The sequence below is a fragment of the Chroicocephalus ridibundus genome, chromosome 21 (assembly GCF_963924245.1).
Source record: "Chroicocephalus ridibundus chromosome 21, bChrRid1.1, whole genome shotgun sequence".
Classification (NCBI taxonomy): domain Eukaryota; kingdom Metazoa; phylum Chordata; class Aves; order Charadriiformes; family Laridae; genus Chroicocephalus; species Chroicocephalus ridibundus.
In genome coordinates this window covers 1,458,860-1,478,741 of record NC_086304.1, presented here as the reverse complement: position 1 = coordinate 1,478,741, position 19,882 = coordinate 1,458,860, and the positions used below count along the sequence as shown (strand labels likewise).

General features: G+C 52.1%; 1 protein-coding gene and 1 long non-coding RNA gene across 5 annotated transcripts; one reads left to right on the top strand and one right to left on the bottom strand.

Moving 5' to 3' along the window:
• Window positions 1–1,680: 1,680 nt before the first annotated feature.
• On the top strand, window positions 1,681–7,406 carry SSR2 (signal sequence receptor subunit 2). 4 transcript variants are annotated; one of them, XM_063357294.1, is made up of 6 exons: window positions 1,681–2,020; window positions 4,747–4,901; window positions 5,443–5,541; window positions 5,924–6,032; window positions 6,222–6,299; window positions 6,581–7,406. In XM_063357294.1, exons 2-6 carry the CDS (start codon window positions 4,747–4,749, stop codon window positions 6,689–6,691), a joined length of 552 nt encoding a protein of 183 aa, XP_063213364.1. In that variant the 5' UTR covers window positions 1,681–2,020; the 3' UTR covers window positions 6,692–7,406. The 4 variants fall into 4 exon arrangements, with proteins under 4 accessions (XP_063213364.1, XP_063213363.1, XP_063213366.1 ...); XM_063357293.1 differs by lacking the exon at window positions 1,681–2,020 and adding an exon at window positions 3,193–3,314; XM_063357296.1 differs by lacking the exon at window positions 1,681–2,020 and adding an exon at window positions 3,249–3,337.
• Window positions 7,407–10,566: 3,160 nt separating this feature from the next.
• On the bottom strand, window positions 10,567–19,541 carry LOC134525871 (uncharacterized). Its single transcript, XR_010073864.1, has 3 exons — window positions 19,112–19,541; window positions 12,400–12,531; window positions 10,567–11,100 (listed from the first exon to the last, which is right to left on the bottom strand). It is a non-coding gene; the product is annotated as an uncharacterized LOC134525871 (long non-coding RNA).
• Between the last annotated feature and the right edge of the window lie 341 nt (window positions 19,542–19,882).

Here is a 19,882-nt window from a genome sequence, read left to right as displayed (position 1 = left end):
GGGAGGGGAGCCACGGGACGTTGGGAATGGGTTGAAACCAAAAGAGGGGAGATTGAGATGAGATGTGGGGAAGAAATTCCTTCTTCCGAGGGCGGTGAGCCCCTGGCCCAGGTTGCCCAGAGAAGCTGTGGCTGCCCCATCCCTGGAGGGGTTCAAGGCCAGGTTGGACGGGGCTTGGAGCCACCTGGGCTGGTGGGAGGTGGCCCTGCCCAGGGCAGGGGGTGGGACGGGATGGTCTTCAAGGTCCCTTCCCACCCAAACCATTCTGCGGTTCTTTGAAAACCACCTCTGTTTGCCCTTTCACAGCCCACAGGCCTAGAAAAGTTTCCAGCTCGTCTGATTTTTCTCCCTCTCAAATTGTTCTGCACAATAACGAGGCTTCATCTTCCTCTCTCACAGTTCCTGCTCTCTCCCAGCTCACACGGACCCGCCAACTGTTAGCCAGTAACACATACAGAAGAAGGAGGGTGGGTGCATTAACCTCTGGCAGCCAACTGCTGCTTGAGCAAGGTGCTTTGCAGAGAAATTCAAGCCCCTCCTTTGTCAAAAGCTCAAAGCTTCTTTGGCCAAGTGCAGGTATTGTCTCAGTGTTTGAGCGACGGGGTCCTGCTCTATCCTGGCACCGCAGCAAACCCTGCTGAGGTGTGGAGGTCATCGTCCCCCTCGGCTCTGCCCTGCGGAGGCCACAGCTGCAGCGCTGGGTCCGGTGCTGGGCTCCCCAGTTGCAGAAGGACGGGGAACTGCTGGGGAGAGTCCAGCGGAGGCCGCGAGGATGATGAGGGACTGGAGCATCTCCGTGCTGGGGAAAGGCCGGAGCCCTGGGGCTGTTCAGCTGGAGAAGAGCAGGCTGAGAGGGGATCTCCTCGACGCTCAGCGAGAGCTAAAGGGCGGGGGGCGAGAGGATGGGGCCGGGCTCCTTCCAGTGGTGCCCGGGGACAGGACGAGGGGCAACGGGCACAAACTGGGACAGGGGAAATTACTCTGAGGGTGGCAGAGCCCTGGCACAGGCTGCCCGGAGAGGCTGTGGGGTCTCCTGCTCTGGGGATATTCCGAACCCGCCTGGAGGCGACCCTGCGCGACCTGCTCTGGGTGACCCTGTCAGGGGGGGTTGTACAAGGTGATCTCCAGAGGTCCCTTCCAACCCCTGCCAGCCTGTGATACTGTGGAAGAGAGAAACCCAGCCCATGGTTACGCTGCCTCAGTGGCAGGCGGCTGACATTGGTTTAAGCTCTGTGATGCTGCCCAGAGCCTGCAGCTTGGATAAGCTCTGCCTGGTTCAGCAGGAAAAGAAGAAAGTGAGCGTATGGAGAGCTGATGGCAAAGGTTGGGAGTGGGGAACTTTGCTGGGGCCCTGGAGAGGTGGATTCATGGGCTGTTCATTTGCGCAGGTGAGGAGGAAGAGGTGTACCCGGGTGTGGATTTGGGACCCTTCTTCCCCAGAGCTCTGCAGGCAACTGCCTGAGACACATGGGAAGAGGTGACCTCCTGAGGCTTCCTCCCGGGCCCAGAATCGGGCCCAGTGCGTTTCTGTTTTGTTATTCGTTTTGCAACAGGGAGGTCAGGACATTTCCTAATCTATTGGAAACAGACGGGCGGAGCCTCTCTGGTGCGGCGTTAGTTAAGCAGAGTGTCCCGATACACGAAGGTATAGTTTTGGCATCTGTGCCCTTGGAGAGGCATCCCACCTAATGTTTGACGAGTTTCACCCAGATTCTCCTCCCTGCTCTCCTCCTCTTCTCCCTCATCGCTTCACGGAGCCTCTATGCAGTTGGCGGCACTGGTGAGCTGGGCAGAGCTGCTGGCCATCGTCCTCTTGGGCATGCTGCTGCTTCTCGTTGAGGTGCTCCTCCGAGCCGTGGTGGTCATCGGGCTTCTGCTCTATGTGCTCGTCACTAACTGAAGCAAAGTGGGGCGATCGCCTCTTAACCCCCAGAGCTCGCCAAGAAGGAGATAAGAGGAGAATTGCAGCGACCTCAAGAACCGATGGAGAGAAACATGAGCAGTAGTCAGAGGAGGGGAGGTATGGCTGCCTTCTGGCTTCCCATGCTCTGTCCTTGCTTGGCAGCTTTGTCGTCTTCTCTCCCAAAGCACTAACTTCAGCAGCGGGTCCCCAGCAAACCCAAATCACAGCTCCAGGCCATTTGTCCTCTTCTCCCTAAGGGGAAAACGAGTCCTGGCAAGGTGCGTTCCTGCAGCCGCACCTTCCAGGGGAAGCCTGTCCTGGCGCGGATCAAACCCCGTCTCCCTGCCGTGCTTGGGGCAGCTCCGCCGTGGGGCCTGCTAAAGGAGGAGACGCTGCCCAAGCACTCATACACAGTCTCTCGGGTCCTTCCTCCTTCTTCAGGCTCGACCCTCGGCTTCCCACAGCAGAGTCTCAGGTGCTGGATTTTATAAAATAATTAATGTAATTGGAAGGCCCAGCAGCAAGGACAGCCCGGGCTGGGTGCCTCCAAAGAGAGGGACCCCAAAGAAAGAAATCCCTGGGCAACTAAACCCTTGTGATCCACGCACCCGCCCCTCACCCACTGTCCACGTGCCTTTTAGTTCATGATTTTCGGTCCGGGGTCTTCTAATATCTCATTGGATTATTTTCCTGTGTCCAGGCGGGCAGTCTCCTACCTTCTTAATTTGCACTGTCACCTGAGGGCTGGAGCCTCCTTATCCTCTGGTTTCCACTCCCTGTGCACCTGCACTCGCTGGCAGAACACGGGGAACTGAGGAGTCCCAGACTTGGGAAAAACCCGACCCAAACATCAGAGCGGTATCAGCATCTCTCCCGGACTAAAAGACTAAACCCAGCACTGTACCAGCTGCTACAGAAATTACTAAGAAAAATAACTCTATCGCGGCCTAAAGGCTTCAGCAAATCCAGCTCCTCACGCTAAGTAAAGCCAGGCAAACAGCCCAAATCACACCCTGTTGTAATCCTAAGTAATTTAGTCTAATTAAAACGTACTGATTTACACTAAATCACTAATATCCCTCAACAGGGCCCTCCCCTGGGGCTGCGGGGCCTGGGGCAGGGCGGGGGGCGGCACTCTGCCTCTCCTCCGGGGGGTTATAAGCGGTATTTTTGGACTAAAAGCGGGTGTTTTGCAGGAAAGCGGTTCCAACCCCTCCCCGGGGGAAGCCCCAGCGCAGGCGGCAGAGGCGCGCTCTGCGCAGGCGCCGAGTCCGATTCCCTCCCCCCCCCCCCCCAAACTACATTTCCCGGCGTGCCCCGGGCCGCCGCTCGGCGCCATGTTGCGGTCTGGGGCGCTTCCGCTGCCTCTGCGCTGACTTGGCCTTCCGTTGGGCGCCGCGGGGCCGGGACGGTGAGGGGCCGGGGGCTCCCGGGGGAGGATCGGTGAACGGGGGGAGCTCCGTGGCGCATCCGCCGGTTCCCGGCGGGGGATCCCGGGCGGAGTCGGCGGGGGCCGCCTGGGCGCTGAGGGGACGCGAGGGAGCAGCGGGAGGGGAGCGCTGGTGGCCGGGTCTGCCGCGGGCGGCGCATCGCGGAGCGGTATCGCCGAGCTTCCCCGGGTCTCTGGGCCGCGTCGGTGCGTAGAGAACCCTGGGGCCGTTCAGCTGGAGAAGAGCAGGCTGAGAGGGGATCTCCTCGACGCTCAGCGAGAGCTAAAGGGCGGGGGGCGAGAGGATGGGGCCGGGCTCCTTCCAGTGGTGCCCGGGGACAGGACGAGGGGCAACGGGCACAAACTGGAATATTACGGTTCGTCTGAATATGAGGAAAAACTTCTTTGAGGGTCCCAGAGTCTCCTGCTCTGGGGATATTCCGAACCCTCCTGGAGGCGACCCTGCGCGACCTGCTCTGGGTGACCCTGCTCTGGCAGGGGGTGGGATGAGGTGACCTCCAGAGGTCCCTTCCAGCCCCGGCCGGGCTGGGATGCCGTGGGAGCAGCCCAGGGTGGAAATGGTGGTGTGTTGACTGTAGCCGGGGAGGCTGGAGGGGAAGGAAAGGGCCCCTGGCACAGAGTGCAGGCTCTGACACGGGAGCTGTTTTTGCATCTAAAAGCACTAACGAGTTTCCTGATGGGTTACACGTATAATGACCGTGTGGCCTCCTTGGCCTCTCAGCAGGGCAGCTCCAGGCACGCTGGGCTGAGGGAAACTGGGAGACGTGGCCTGAAACAGGGACTTCTGGGGACCAAAAGGCCACTGGAGGGAGTTAGTGGCTCCTCCGTGCCTGGAAACGGGAAAGAATAACAAAAGTTGGAAGTGAGGAGCTAGTACTTTCTGAGAAGAACAGAGAATTTGCTGGGGAGAAGAACTAACTCTGTTGTGTGAGACGGTGCTGGAAAGCTGCCATGCTTTGCAATAGCAATTAACTGTTAATTGCTAAAACTGGTGAAACCGTTAATTGCCAAAGCTTTTGCTCTGAAAGTGACTAGAAGAGGCTTTGTGACTGGAGACCTTTGCTGGTTGTGATAACGGGGAGCGATACTTGCTGGCGGTTTGGAAAGGGAGAAAACCCATCGTCGTTTCTCCACACCTGCCGATCTGGGATGCTGCTGTGCCACCGCTTACGTCCTCGCGGGAAAGCGTCCAGGCGTTTCAGGGGCGGCTGCAGACTTGCGCGGAGCCAGGGCAACTTTCTGCCGGCTTGGGATGATCCTTTATCCAGACTGCTGTGAGGTGTACGGCTGCTCACGTCACACTACATGTGAACGCCCGAATAGTTTAGTTGTCCTGCGCGTGCTCTTTTTGCCATTAAGTTACCAATGACATTCCGTCGTTTTTTCCTTCTAGATGAAGCTCCTGATTCTTGCTGTGTTTGCGCTGTTTTCCGTGGCCCGCTGTGAGGAGGGCGCCAGGCTCCTGGCCTCCAAGTCTCTGTTAAACAGATACGCAGTGGAGGGCAAGGACTTGACCTTGCAGTACAACATCTACAACGTCGGCTCCAGGTAAGCTGTGTCCAGGCTTCTAATCCTGACCAGGAGCAAAGGTTATGGGTATGAGACTATTTCCAGGCTCCGTGATGTGCTGTTACCTTTGCTCCCCCTAACTCTGAGCTTCCCACCGCCGCCTGAAGGTTTCACCCTGCAATTTGCCTTTTTCTTCCTGTTCTGTTGTCCCCACTTTCCCTGTTTCCTGCTTTCACCTCGCAGACGCTCCAGCTGTTGGTCCAGCGTGGTGTAGCTCCTTCTGTGTCTCTGCTCCCCACGCACGCAGCCTCACTTTCTTGGCTTCGTGAGCTCTTTTTCACGTTGGTTTTTTTTTTTGCGGTTTCTCTCAGCTTTGCCTTCCTCTTTCTGCAGACTCCCTGTAATGCACCTTGTCTCTCCCCCCAGTCTTCTATTGGTGATTTTTTTTTTTTATGTTTCAAAAATCAGTTATTCCAGCTGCTGAACTGTCAGCGTGGCACTGTCATCCCTCTTTGGCGCAGTCCCCCGTGAGCAGAATGCCAAGTCTAAGATTCTCTTTTCATCCCTTTGTTGCATTTAGTGCTGCTTTAGATGTGGAGCTGTCGGATGATTCTTTCCCCCCTGAAGATTTTGGCATTGTCTCTGGGATGCTCAACGTCAAATGGGACAGGATCGCTCCGTATCTTTTCATGTTTTAAAATGTCTCCCAATGCTCCTTCTTACCCCTCAGCATCCTGTAGCTCTCCTGTCTTCATTCCTTGTCACTGGAATCTCAGCATGCCAGACCCTGGGCAGGGTATGGAACACAAACCTCTGTTCCCCTTGAAGATGTTGTGTAAAAAAAGGTTCCTCACAAGCGAGGCCAGGTCCCAGTTCATCCACCTGCGCAGGGAGAGCAGCTGGATCAGCCTTGGATGGGGCTGGATGTCTGTGACCACAGAGGACTCGGATCCGGCAGCACAACTGACTTTTCCACCTGGGTCGAGGCTCTTCTTTACCCATCTCCTCACTTTTCTTCCTTTGATGAAATGCAACTATTTTCCTTAATTCACGGCTCTCAGAGCGAGTAACGTGTCCCACACTGTGGTCCTGCGGCCTCTCAAAGCTGGTTACTTCAACTTCACCTCTGCTACCATCACGTACCTGGCACAGGAGGGCGGACAGGTTGTGGTGAGTTGAGTATTTACAGGCTCCTTGCCCAAAATTGGACAGCAGATACACCTGACTCTGCTCTTCGAGCTGCTTTTTAGGGGATGATGCATGTCCCTGCGCTCTTATACTGCGCAGGCTCTGGTGCAAGAAGAGATAGTATTATCTGCAAAAAGAGATAGTAGTATCTTTTTCACCTGCCTTTTCCAGGTTGGTTTCACTAGTGCTCCTGGGCAGGGAGGAATCTTGGCTCAGCGGGAGTTTGACAGGAGGTTCTCCCCTCACTTTGTAAGTACCTTTCAGTTGGTAATGGAAATCGCACTGCACCAACTGTGCAGCCCGGCACGGTGGCTTTCTGCCAGTTTGTGGTGGGTTGGCTTTGGTTTGCACTACAGTCACCTGGAAAACTCCAACACGGATCGCAATTAATCCGCATCACTGAAAAAGAGAGAGTTTTCATCCCAGCTGGCCCTGTGGGATTTGAGCCAGAAGCTTTGAGAGTAGAAGATCTGAAGATAAGACTCATCTGTACAGGATTTGGTTTCACTTCTAACAATTTCTCTTTCTAGCTGGACTGGGCAGCTTTTGGTGTGATGACCCTGCCCTCCATCGGGATCCCGCTGCTGCTGTGGTACTCGAGCAAGAGAAAGTATGACACCCCCAAGACCAAAAAGAACTGAGCAAAGTCAAATGCCACCAGCACCCCAGAGCTCAGGAAAGAACAAACATTCGTCCCCCCCAGAGCAGTGGGTGTGTTGGGATCAGCAACAGCCACCCCCGAAGAAGTGCTGTCTGGGGGGCAAGAGGGAATTGATCGCTTCACTGCCAGCAACGTGTCGTCTTCTACATTTTAGAAAGGAAACAAGCAAACCAAAAAATAACCCCACCGAAAATCCCACCCCCCTTGTCTGCTTATTCGGAGCAGAGACCCCTCACTCCATTGCAGCCATAGCGCATCTGTGATACGAACGTGTTTTAACACCCAGAGGAGGTTGTTTCAGAGGGGTGGGGTGGTGCAGCTCTGCAGTGTCTCTGGTGTCTGTGCTGCCTTCCCGACTCGTTCGGCCGTGTGGCTCTGCCTTCTGCAGTCTCCTTGAACGTATTACGTCTCAGGGCCCCCCACCTCCAAGTGGTGCCCGCCTCCCTGAGACATCTGTGGGAAGGAGCTCTGTCGAGTGACAAAACCAGGTCTCCTTGTGACGGAGGCTCGTCAGAGCTGCTGCTTTGCTGGGTGGGGTGCGGGAGGTCCCTGTCAATGCTTGTTCTCTAGGAAGCCCCGTTGTGTTTCGGTGAGCAGTTAATTGCCGTGTTTCTGTTCTTTCTGGTTGCTCTGTTAAGGGCTGAGGTGTGTTGAGGTACTGAGGATTTTGTAATAAAATGAACACCATGAAAGAAGCCTGCCTTTCTTTTACCGGGGAGTCCTGGAGGCACCTGGCTGCCTTCAGCAGCAGCTAATGAGCACACAGGGAGTAAAATAAATTGCTGTACCATCAGTAAAATAAATAGAGGGAAAGAAGGGCCCAGAAAGCCTGGTACCTTGCACCAGCTTTCCTCACAGCTCCAGGCCCTAGTAGATTTCTCTTCGCAGCCATAAATAAACGCTGCCATGGCTGTGTGCTGGGCATCGATTTGTGCTTTTCCTACGGGGCGGTGGTGGCACAAGGAAGACCTGCAAGTGGTGAGAGGCGGTTGATTTCTGCCCTGAGCTCTGGCTGTTTCCAGTGCTCCTGTGGCACTGTATGGTCTGCTCTGGCCGGTTGTTGGACCCTACTCAACAGTGTGGTGGTGACAACTGAGAAATCCTGGGCAACACGGGAGCGAACCCTGTGCCTTTGTTACCAGAACAATGGTTCCAAGCCAGGATTCCTCACCCCAACTGCTGCTGCTGCTGGTGGTTGCACCCTCCATTTCACCTAGCGAAGGCCCCAGGGTGCTCTAGAACGGGGAACCACCTGGGTGGAGGCCCAAGGAAATTCTGGAGGGCAGCTGGGCACTGGAAAAACCCAGTGAAGGCCCCAGGGAAATAAGTGGGAAGCAGGGCCCAGGCCCCAGGTAGGACTAGGGGCACTTAATCCTCAAAACAACATTTCTCATTCTCATAAGAACCAGGCTCAAAAATTGCAAACATCCAGCAATTGCTTCCACACCAAAGGTGCCAGGACTGAAAAATTTTACTTGCCCACAACTATCTCTTGGCACCACTTTCACAGCCCCACAAACCTTGGGGCTCCACACTTTCCTGGCGATGTCATCTTCAAAACCACCTTTTTTCACTCTCCCCAGGGCTGGGATCAAAATTATCAAATGTCTGGAGATTGCTCCCACACCCAAGATGCCAGCAGGGAAAACTGTGGCTTGTTCTCGCTGTCCCTGGGAAGCGCTTTCATCTCCCTACAGACCTTGGGGGTCCGTGCTTTCCTGGTGACATAATGGTCCCAACACTTGCTCTCACTCTCGTCACGTATGACATCACTAGCACCTGCACAAGCCAGCGTCCTGCTCCTGCCCTGTGAGCTGCAGAGACACCACCAACATCACAAGCACCTGCACTGGCCAGGGGTCCATTCATTCCCAATCAGCGACAAAGCCACCAGTGACATCCCAAGCAGCTGTACCAGCCAAGTTCCTGCTGTCGACTACCCACGCACCTGTGACATCATAATGAGCTGCACAAGGAACGTTCCTGCTCCAGTCCCATCACCTGCGCAGGTACAGGTGACATCACAAGCACCTGCACAAGCCAGGGGCCTGCTCCTGCCCTACAGTGCCACCAGTGTCATCAGAGGAGAGCACAGAATCGTAGAGTTGGAAGGGACCTCTGGAGATCATCTAGTCCAACCCCCGGCCAGAGCAGGGTCACCCAGAGCAGGTGGCACAGGAACGCATCCAGGCGGGTTTGGGATGTCTCCAGAGACGGAGACTCCCCCACCTCTCTGGGCAGCCTGTGCCAGGGCTCTGCCACCCTCACAGGAAAGAAGTTCCTCCTCATGTTGAGATGGAACTTCCCATGGTCAAGTTTGTGCCTGTTACCTCTTGTCCTGTCACCAGGCACCACTGAAAAGAGCCTGGGCCCATCCTCCTGACACCCACCCTTTGAGTATTTATAAGCGTTGGTAAGATCCCCCCTCAGTCGTCTTTTTTCCAGGGTGAAGAGACCCAAATCCTTCAGCCGTTCATCGTAAGAAAGGTGTTCCAATCCCTTAATCATCTTCGATGCACATCCTGGGGGCCACCTCTGGCCCTACACCCTACCTGGCATCATGGGACATCACCGGCACCTGCACAAGCCAGGGCCCTGCTCCTGCCCTCATGGCTGCAGAGCCACCAGTGACACCACAGGGAGCTGCACAAGCCGCAGCCTGCTCCAGCCTTACCTCACAGAAAGGCACAGGCGGCATCGCAAGTGCCAGCCCCAGCCAGGTGCCTCCTGGTCTATCAACTACTCACACACCTCTGACAACACCAGCACCAGCCAGGGGCTGGGGTCTCTGCCGGACTCTCTCCAGCTTCATAATCTTTTTCTTGCACTCAAGGGACAAAAAAAATGTACTTTCTGAATCTCTCTGACCACGTTTGATGATCACTGTCTCAAAACTATCATGGTCCATGAGAACAAAATAGGTTAGGCTACTACAAACTATTTTTAACCCTACAATACTTGGTAACATTCAAACCAAACGCATTCTCAGCAGACTGCTCCATTGCGATCGTCTGTCTGACTCCAAAAACTTCTCAAGAAGTCCCTTCCAACACTGCAATGCCTGTGATGGCTCCAGCTCTCAGGAGACCCCAGTGATGTTCCTCAAGGACAGAAGAGCTGGGTAACACTGCAACACGTGAAAGCTGAGAGATGCAGCCCCTTCCCTTAGTGAAGAACAAAAGTGAACGAGGTCTGTTAGACTTTGATAGTCTGGCGGTTTGTTTCACTTACAGTGGTGGCCACTAAATCATAGAATCATAGAATGATTTAGATTGAAAGGGACCTCAAAAAACATCCAGTGCCACCCCCTGCCCTGGGCAGGGACACCTCCCACCAGCCCAGGTGGCTCCAAGCCCCGTCCAACCCGGCCTTGAACCCCTCCAGGGATGGGGCAGCCACAGCTTCTCTGGGCAACCTGGGCCAGGGGCTCACCGCCCTCACGGCCAAGAATTTCTTCCTTGTAGCTCATCTAAATCTCCCCTCTCAGTTTGAAGCCATTACCCCTCGTCCTATCACAACATGCCCTTGTAATAAGTCCCTCAACAGCTTTCTTGTAGGCCGCTTCAGATACTGGAAGGCCACTGTAAGGTGAAAAAAAAAAAAGACAGGAAACATCAGCAGCCAATGCTTTTTCCCTGACAACCAACCATGTATTCAGGATGCTGCTTTTGAAGTTCTTCTAGTTCAATACCACACCAAACTACTGACTCACGGGTTCAATGGTGGCAGGAGATCAGGGAATGGCATCAAGTCTATGGCTTCAGCCTCATGCCAACAGACAGAGCACCACAAAGGAACATTTTATTGAATGGATTTGTTAAACTGCAGCCCCGCTCAGTAATCACTCCAACACACAGCCCCTGGAGCAACCCAGGAGATTCCCCAGAAGTTGGCAGTGTAAACCCACCAAGCCAAAAAGAATGACAGAAGCAGGCACCACGACCTACGTACATTGAAGAGATCTGCTCCTGTAGGTCGAGTTCATTTTCTCAGATTAATCATGTTGCTCTGCCTGTCAATGCTCAGCAGTGAAAGTTTCACCAGTACAGAGCTATCCCTTTAAAATTTGAGTACCGTTTTCTGCTCTGTATTGAACTATGCTTAATAGAGCCTTTTTAGACAGAAATTTGAAACTGAGCATGCCTCAAATTCTCAGTCAGGCAGCAGGAAGTCTGCAAGTCCCTGCTGAGCATTTTAGCACGGGAAAAATAAGCTGACAGACAGCTTCAGGCACTAACAGGAGAGAAACACATCATGAACTGCCTCTGCATTCTGGTTTTTCCTTTCTTCGCCTACCTGTTTTGTGTACAGCTTGAGTTGAGAATTCGTGGAGATCAAAATTCCTTCAGTGCAAAACACAGGAGAGAACAGCAGCGGCTTATCAAATACCTACAGGCAGAACAAGAAGAAATTATTACACAGGGAATTTTTTTTTAAATCTGGATTAACAACAGCTCTAAGTCAGGAGTGAAAGAAAACCTGTTATTGATCAACAGAAAAAAACAGTCATGAACAAAAGGAGGTGTAAACCTCTTTATGCGGGTTTGCCCAACGTCTACACCTGGAAGGAAGTTTTCTGGATGCATCTGTCCGTGCATGCTGCCTGCAAGTTTCTTCTGCTTGAAATACACCTATCTCCCTAACAATTGTGACTCAGTACTTACCAGGATTTGCACTTCGTCCAATAGTTCAGTACAGTTTCATATAATCATAGAATTGTCTCGTTTGGAAGAGACCTTTCAGATCATCGAGTCCAACCATCAACCTGACACTGCCCAAACCCCCACTACCCCACGTCCCTCAGCACCGCGTCTGCCCGGCTTTTAAACACCTCCAGGGATGGCGACTCCACCACTGCCCTGGGCAGCCTCTTCCAATGCTTGGTAACTCTTTCAGAGCAACTTGAGTCCGTTTCCTCTTGTCCTATCGCCTGTTACTTGGGAGAAAAGACTGACCCCCCTCACTACACCTTCCTTTCAGGGAGTTGTAGACAGCGATAAGGTCATCCCTCAGCCTCCTTTTCTTTCAAACTGTCCAGCAGATGCGTTCAGACACTGCACTATTACCTTAATACTGATTCTGCCTGCTGCTTTCATATACACCACCATAGTGACATTATTCTTTGATGGGAGTTGAATAGAAACCTGTTAAGAGATACAGCCCAGCTGTCACTACAGGTCAACAGTCCTTACATTAAGTGGCTAGTTTTAGTAAGGAGACAGTGCCACGTGTAGAAATAGAAAAACCTCCTTTTTCTTGGATTCCCTTCCTAACGATGAGATCTTCCTAGCACAGATGTGATTTCATCTGTTCAGACTCCACTGCTTTCCATATGGCATACAGAAGTTTCTAACGGCACGCGATCTCAAGCATCTCCATCTGGGCCATACATACAGGAGGTAAAGAAAATTACAGCAGTATCATTACAGAGTCAAAAGTTGTATGCAAAATCTTCCGCAAAGGCTTGCATGTTTTGAAGGAGATTTTGAGAGAGAAAAGATGGAAAGAGCGTGAGATGCCTTCACTTCATATACTAACTACAAACAACTGGGGAGACAGCACTGGAACCATACAGCCTTCAAGGCCCATCTGCTCAGTTGAGAATCCTAAATGCTGCCTGCCCCATCTCCTGATGCTTTCAGCCACAGCACTGCGCCTCAGACCCATTCTTGGTGGTTTGCTCCATACCTCCATGTGTCGAGGAAGAAGGTCTAGAACATCTCTTTTGTTCACCGACCAGTGGAATATGAGTTTGGGGTTGGCATTACCGAAGGAAAAGGGAGTCAGCATGCTGTTCAGCCCCACCGTGAAGACTGGCATCTGCAAAGGAGGAATATTATCACCACAGCGATTGGAAAGTCATCTTAGGTTTCCTGTATTCTGGACTTCTCATCTCAATCCTGCTTGAAGAGCTGACAAATCATTAGGTCACATTATACGCCATTAGAAATTGAACACGAACGCTTAAAAATTGGGAGTGGAAGGGGAATGATGACATGTGCATCGTAAACTTATTACCAGTGGCATATTCTCTGTGGTCCTTTAAAATACAAAACAAACCCTCCTCTTCTTCAGTTAAATGACTAACTTCAGTGAAAAGATCCTGTCCTCTTCCCACCACGAATCAATTCCCAAACCATGTGACAGCACTCCAAATTTCTGTAAAGGAATTTCAAAGAATCATAGAATCGTCGAGGTTGGAAGGGACCTTTCAGATCATTGAGTCCAACCATCAACCCAACACTGCCCAAACCCCCACTGACCCACGTCCCTCAGCACCGCGTCTGCCCGGCTTTTAAACCCCTCCAGGGATGGCGACTCCACCACTGCCCTGGGCAGCCTCTTCCAATGCCTGACAGCCCTTTTGCTGAAGAAATTTTTCCTAATATTCATCCTAAACCTCCCCTGGCAGAACTTGAGGCCATTTCAGTAAGTACCGTTCATTTGAGACCTAAAACACAGCTGAGGTCAGTACTGCTACTCCAGGCATTTGTGTTTTGGCACTTCTCGGCTTGTCCTCACTCACCCCGTAGCATTTCTCTGCTGCCCTCCCCTGCACACTTGCACACCATCATTTCCCAGACCCCAACTGCCGTTCAGCACAGAGCTCTAGCCCCTTACACCACTTGAATTCCTCCCATTAGGTACATGGGACTAAAGCAGCCGGCCTCAACAGCTGGACAAGGCTGTTGCTTCTGTTTCATAAACTAGCAGTAGGACCCACTCTAGCACACTAGAATTGCTGAATTAGAGAACCGAAGAAATTCTTTTTACTGATTGCATCACTCAAGTGAACACGTACCTCAGGGTTTAAACCCGCAGTTTCATCGCAGAAGCCTATTAGGGTAAGAATCCTCCACAACTTCTGGCCAACAGAAGTTTTCAGTATCGCCTACAATACCTACCGCAGTGGCTGTTCTAAGTTTTGTGGCAGGTACGTGAATTCTTATTGCTTTTAACTGAATTACTTCTAATTCCGCTTGGTCTTGCAAAAATAAAACAACAACTAAGCTTTGAGACATCTGAGCAAACTGAACAGCCTGAAATGGTCTATAGCTCTGCTTCTGAAACAAACCGTCCATACCGTGGTTAAGGGCTCGGCTGTTTTTTGCCAAGCGGGGAAGAGTTACCTACCACGTCTCCAGGCGCCACCAAGGAGGGGGTTATATTGCCACTCTGGCTTACCGTTTCCAAGCTGTCACCTCTACAATGCTGGTAACTGCTAACAAAACTTAAAGAGATTTCTTTTAAAGCTCTTTGATTCCTGTTGACTTCTCTCATGGATTGAACATCGCCCTTAAAAATATCCCCCTGGGGGCGCCAGAAAGCAAGAAAAAATCAAAACACGTGGAGAAATAGCAGCTTCCCACCCAAGTTGTAACGGCCCCATCTCTTGTTTACAATGGGAAACAAACTGCAACAGCGGTTTTACAATTACCTCTTCCCCTCAGCTGTCACAGTACGAGATCAAATATGCCATTAACGGTAGTTTTTTTCCAAGGCCAGCTTTTCAAGGTCAAGGGACCTTAAAGATCATCCCACTCCCTGCCCTGCCCTGTGCAGGGACACCTCCCACCAGCCCAGGTGGCTCCAAGCCCCATCCAACCTGGCCTTGAACCCCTCCAGGGATGGGGCAGCCACAGCTTCTCTGGGCAACCTGGGCCAGGGGCTCACCGCCCTCGGAAGAAGGAATTTCTTCCCCACATCTCATCTCAATCTCCCCTCTTTTGGTTTCAACCCATTCCCAACGTCCCGTGGCTCCCCTCCCTGCTCCAGAGTCCCTCCCCAGCTTTCCCGGAGCCCCTTGAGGGACTGGAAGGGGCTCCAAGGTCTCCGCGGAGCCTTCTCTTCTCCAGGCTGACCCCCCCCAGCTCTCTCAGCCTGTCCTCCCAGCAGAGGGGCTCCAGCCCTCCCAGCATCTCCGGGGCCTCCTCCGGCCCCGCTCCCACAGCTCCATGTCTCTCCTGTGCCGAGGCCCCGGAGCTGGAGGCAGCACTGCAGGAGGGTCTGCCCCGTGCGGAGCAAAGGGGCAGAATCCCCCCTGCTGCCCACGCTGCTGGGGATGCAGCCCAGGCTGGGGGGGACTTCTGTGCTGCCAGCGCACGTTGCTGGAGTGTGTGGAGCTTCTCATCCACCAACACCCCCAAGTCCTTCTCCCCAGGGCAGCTCTCCAGCCATTTTCCACCCAGCCTGGACTTGTGCTTGGGGTTGCCCCGACCCAGGTGCAGGACCCTGCTCTTGGCCTTGTCAAACCCCATGAGGTTCACACAGATCCACCTCTCCAGCCTGCCCCAGTCCCTCTGGATGGCATCCCATCCCTCCGGCGTGTTGCCTGCTCCACACAGCTTGGTGTCATTGCCAAACTTGCTGAGGGTGCCCTTGATCCCACTGTCCATGTTGCCAACAAAGACGTTAAACAGCGCTGGTCCCAGTACCGACCCCTGAGGAATGCCACTCGTCACCGGTCGCCACATGGACATTGATCCATTGACTGCATACCTAATCTAAATATCTAATATCTAATCTAAATTTACAGAAAGAAGGTATTCTACTCAAAAGCCCAAAAGCATTGCTCAAATCAACTACATCGATCATTGGTAGGCAACTACATTGACTTGACATAAGAAAAGCTTCACTGGGCTCAGTTCATACAATTCACCACAAGATTATCTCCTGTAACAACGCGAGCAGTGCTAGCCTAGCTATGGAGTAACAGTATAAAAATAAGCAAATACCCAACCAAACCCAGCAGCAGCACTCCTGTAACTTTTTCAGCTGAGGATTTCAAAGTACTTTTCAGACTTCGATTACATCTCACAATGCACTGTCAGAAGACAAATGAAAAACACGCAGACTTCTTTTACAACTCAAATAAAACCACATAAACTCCATTTTTCCAGCCAAGACACGGGGACATCATTTACCAGGTAACTACTGAACAAAGCTTGTCAAAGAACAGGGGGAAAAGCTCATTGCCTCTTCTTGCACAACACTGTCAACAGTTCAAAAACCCAGAGAACTTCAATGATGCACAGCCAAGTGAACAGCAAATGACCCAGGAACAGAAGCACGTGACCAAAGAACAAGACAACAAAAAGACACGAGAGAGGAAGACAGAGGAAAACCATTTGAGAATAGGAGCATGGCATCTCTGGAGACAGGAAGAGAGTACGTGACTTTATCAACAAAAAATGGGGTTTGCTTGAGGGAGCTAAACAGAGAGCAGTGTGGGAGCGGAACTGCTACAAGGCTAAAGAAGGAAAATGAGAGTGTTTTGGCCCGTTCAGTTGTCAGGATTCTCGTTAAGCCTCTAGTGGCTAGACATTTGTAACTACCTTTTCTTCTGGAAGAGGCGCTCACACCAAGAGGGCCTTCATGACTTTCCTGTCCATAGTCTACTTCACCTGACATTTATGTCGATACAAGACTTCCATGGGATGGTGTGGAAATGCAAGGAAAGAAGGTGACAGCTCGATGGGAAGGCAAATCTTCCCCTCCTGCTCGTGGCTGACTGGAATGGGGAGTAAACCTCAGAGCCATCCCACAAACAAGGGGAAGTGGAGGCAATCTTTCAAGCAAAGCAGCTTACCATCAAAAGGCGAAAGCTCAGGCTTTTAACGGGCAGAAAGTGACAGGTAACAGAACTAGACACATGATACAAGTCTGAACAGGTCTGAAATCCTGCGAAGAGGATTTTGTACTGATTGCTTAGGACATAAGCAATTAGTTGCTTCTTTTTTGAGGTAATCAAAATGTCGCTGTAACATGCTGGATTGCCTCCAAAATATTTTGCTCTGTATAAAATTAGAGACAGGAGTCTTTGGCTACATTTATAGTAGTTCTTGAACACATTTAATTTACATTCCCAGGTGCTGAGGCCAGTTGGCATGGAATAACTTGCTTATGCTTTGAAACTCATCAGCTTCAAAAACTGCATCTAATTCACCTATGGAGAATGGTCCCCGAAACACCCTCACTCTAAAACTTGGTCTGGAAATTGTTTGCAAGAACACTACTTGGCAACGAGCAAGTGTGCCATGGACCTCCACGTGGTGTAGGCAAGAAGAAGCCATGCCACACGCAGCTCACGTAAAAGCTGCTGCTGCTCCGACGCCAGAGCTGGAAATTCAAGAGTCACTGCTGTAATTCCACTTTCTATCAAAGCACCTGGTTTCTCTCATTTCTGAGGGAGTCCGATTTGCCTCTTGGAGTGCTCCCAACTGCAGAAGACATTGTCTACGAAAACCTTGTAGAGAGTAACTTGCTCTTGCAGGAGAAATATGGCCTAACTTGAACCACAGAGCAGTTCCTTTCACACAGGGGTGAACAAGACCTGAGAGACTAGAGAAAAAAAAATCTGAAGACGACTGCCTTTGCCTCTTACCTGTAGAATAAAAGAAACCAGTTCAGCTTTTATCCCTGCAATGCCATCTTTCAGGACCTGAACTACATGCAAAGACCCATTCTGAGAAGAGAGGAGCTCTTCAAAATACTCCTTAGAAAAATGGTGAGTTATTCTCAGGTGCTGCAAAATGATGAAGACCAGTGAAAATTGTGTCCCCTTCCATGGAAAACCCGATGCACCTTCCACAAACACTCACAGAATTGTGCATTCTGTAGAGGTTTGTAGCACAGCAAGAAAACTGGTATGGATGAAATGTGTGTGAGACTGAGGAAGAGACTGAGCTAACAACACAGCAAGGGTTAATTTCCTCCTCTCTCTCATTTCCTTATTAGAGCTAAGTATCTGTAACACAATTCATCATGACACTCCCTTTGGCAGCTGCTGGTTTTAACTAAACACATATTCACATCAGATAAATGCACTTTAGTGCTGTCTGTGTCATAAACTTCTACAGTGATCACATACTCTCGCTTCACTTCCAGTATCCACCTGTCTCCCGGGCAGACAGTGAAACCTGAAATGAAACACGTGGGTTTGCTCCCGAGAACAATCAACAGCAACTAATGGTGGTAACGCATTTTTCATTAAGAAATACAACTCTATTTATCAAAAGTTATTCGTCTGCAGATTCATAACAGAAGCACTCCTAAATTGGCTTGGAAACCTGAAGTTTGCACCACATTTTGTCCTAGAGCAGTGAGTGCCAGCGATGCTAATTTCTGTAACGGAGACATCTCTCTGCTGCCAATAAACAGATTTCTCTGCAGGATGGAGAAGGAGAGCCACGAGGCAGCCAGCACTTAAGGTCACCGTGAAACTTTTCTGGATAGGAATTAGTGACTGAAGCAGAAAGGCTCTCATTATTCATCCTCCGAAGTATCCAGTATCATGTACAAACTAATTCTTGAATCTAAACACTCTCCAGCAAAAATAGTTCAGCAAGCAGCCCAAAAGCAGCACAAAGGCAATCATGACACATGCTTTCCAAGCTCCGAGGCCCATTTCCCTGCTGTTAATCTTGAGTTTAGTTAATTACTTTGATTTAGAGAGCAGCCCATCAAACGGAGAAAAGCCAACTCCAATTTTCAAAACAATGCTCTTGAAAAGATGCAGTCTACTTTTGCCTTAAGATTTAGATGCCCACGGCCAATACAATGGATGCAATTCTCCCATAAAGATGTTCCTCATCAAAAAAAAAAAAAAGAAATGTCAGAGTTTTACGATCGAGCTTTCATTTTCTTATTACATAAAAATCCAGCTTCTACAACAATCAGGAAGACCAGATGCAGCTTGCATGTGAACATCTTTGTACTTGTATAGGAATTCTTTCATGATTTTCATTTTATTAAAAGAAAATCCAGACGTCCTCAGAGAGCCCAAGTAACTACTCTGCGAAGTTAAAGCATTCACAGAAACACAGAATCAGATCCCAAAATTTTACTGAAGGGCAGCAACACTTTGGGCACATTTAGATTGATAGAATCATCTAGGTTGGAAGGGACCTTTCAGATCATTGAGTCCAACCATCAACCCAACCCTGCCCAAACCCCCACTGACCCACGTCCCTCAGCACCGCGTCTGCCCGGCTTTTAAACACCTCCAGGGATGGCGACTCCACCACTGCCCTGGGCAGCCTCTTCCAATGCTTGACAGCCCTTTTGGTGAAGAATTTTTTCCTAATATCCGTCCTAAACCTCCCCTGGTGCAACTTGAGGCTGTTCCCTCTTGTCCCATCGCCTGTTCCTTGGGGGAAGAGCCCGACCCCCCCCCCCGGCTACCCCCTCCTTTCAGGGAGCTGTAGAGAGCGAGGTCTCCCCTCAGCCCCCTTTTCTCCAGGCTGAACACCCCCAGCTCCCTCAGCCGCTCCTCGCAGGACTCCTGCTCCAGACCCCTCACCGGCTCCGTTGCCCTTCTCTGGACTCGCTCCAGCCCCTCAGTGTCTTTCCTGGAGTGAGGGGCCCAAAACTGGACACAGCACCTGAGGGGGGGCCTCACCAGTGCCGAGTTCAGGGGGACGGTCACTGCCCCAGTCCTGCTGGCCACACTCCTGCTGGTACGGGCCAGGGTGCTGTTGGCCTTCTTGGCCCCCTGGGCACACTGCTGGCTCACGTCCAGATGGCTGTCGACCAACACCCCCAGGCCCTTTTCCGCCGGGCAGTTCTCCAGCCACTCTGCCCCCAGCCTGGAGCGTCCATGGGGTTGGTGTGACCCAAGGGCAGGACCACCACACACCACTGGCCTCGACCCATCGGCCCAGCCTGACCAGGCCCCTCTGCAGACCCTTCCTACCCTCAAGCAGGGTAGGATTTAGCTTAAAGGCGGAAACGGGACCGCGAGTGCGGGCGGAGGAAGAGCAGAGCAGGCGGCCGAGCCCGCCCCAGCCCCTCACACCGCAGCCACAATGGCGCCGGCGGCACAGCTCCCTTCCCGCGCGCCGCCGCCGCCGCCCTGCGCATGCGCGACCCAGCCCCCCCAACGGCGTCCCGCGCACGCGTGCTGCCGCCTGCCGAGCGGCGACCGGGCCGCAGCCCCGCGGGGATCAGCAGTTCCCGCCGGAACGACTGAGGTAAAAAAGGGCGGACTCGCTCTCCCACAGGCCCGCTTTTGCTCTCCGGGCCCGGGAAGCAGGAGGCAAGCTTGGCCTTACCTCAGTCCCGGTCTCCCCCGCCGTCAGGGGCGGGCACCGCGCTCCCTCCCCCCACCGCTCCCGACTCCCCCTCAGGCCCAGAGAGAGCAACTCACACACAGTAAAGCTCTGTAGCCAGA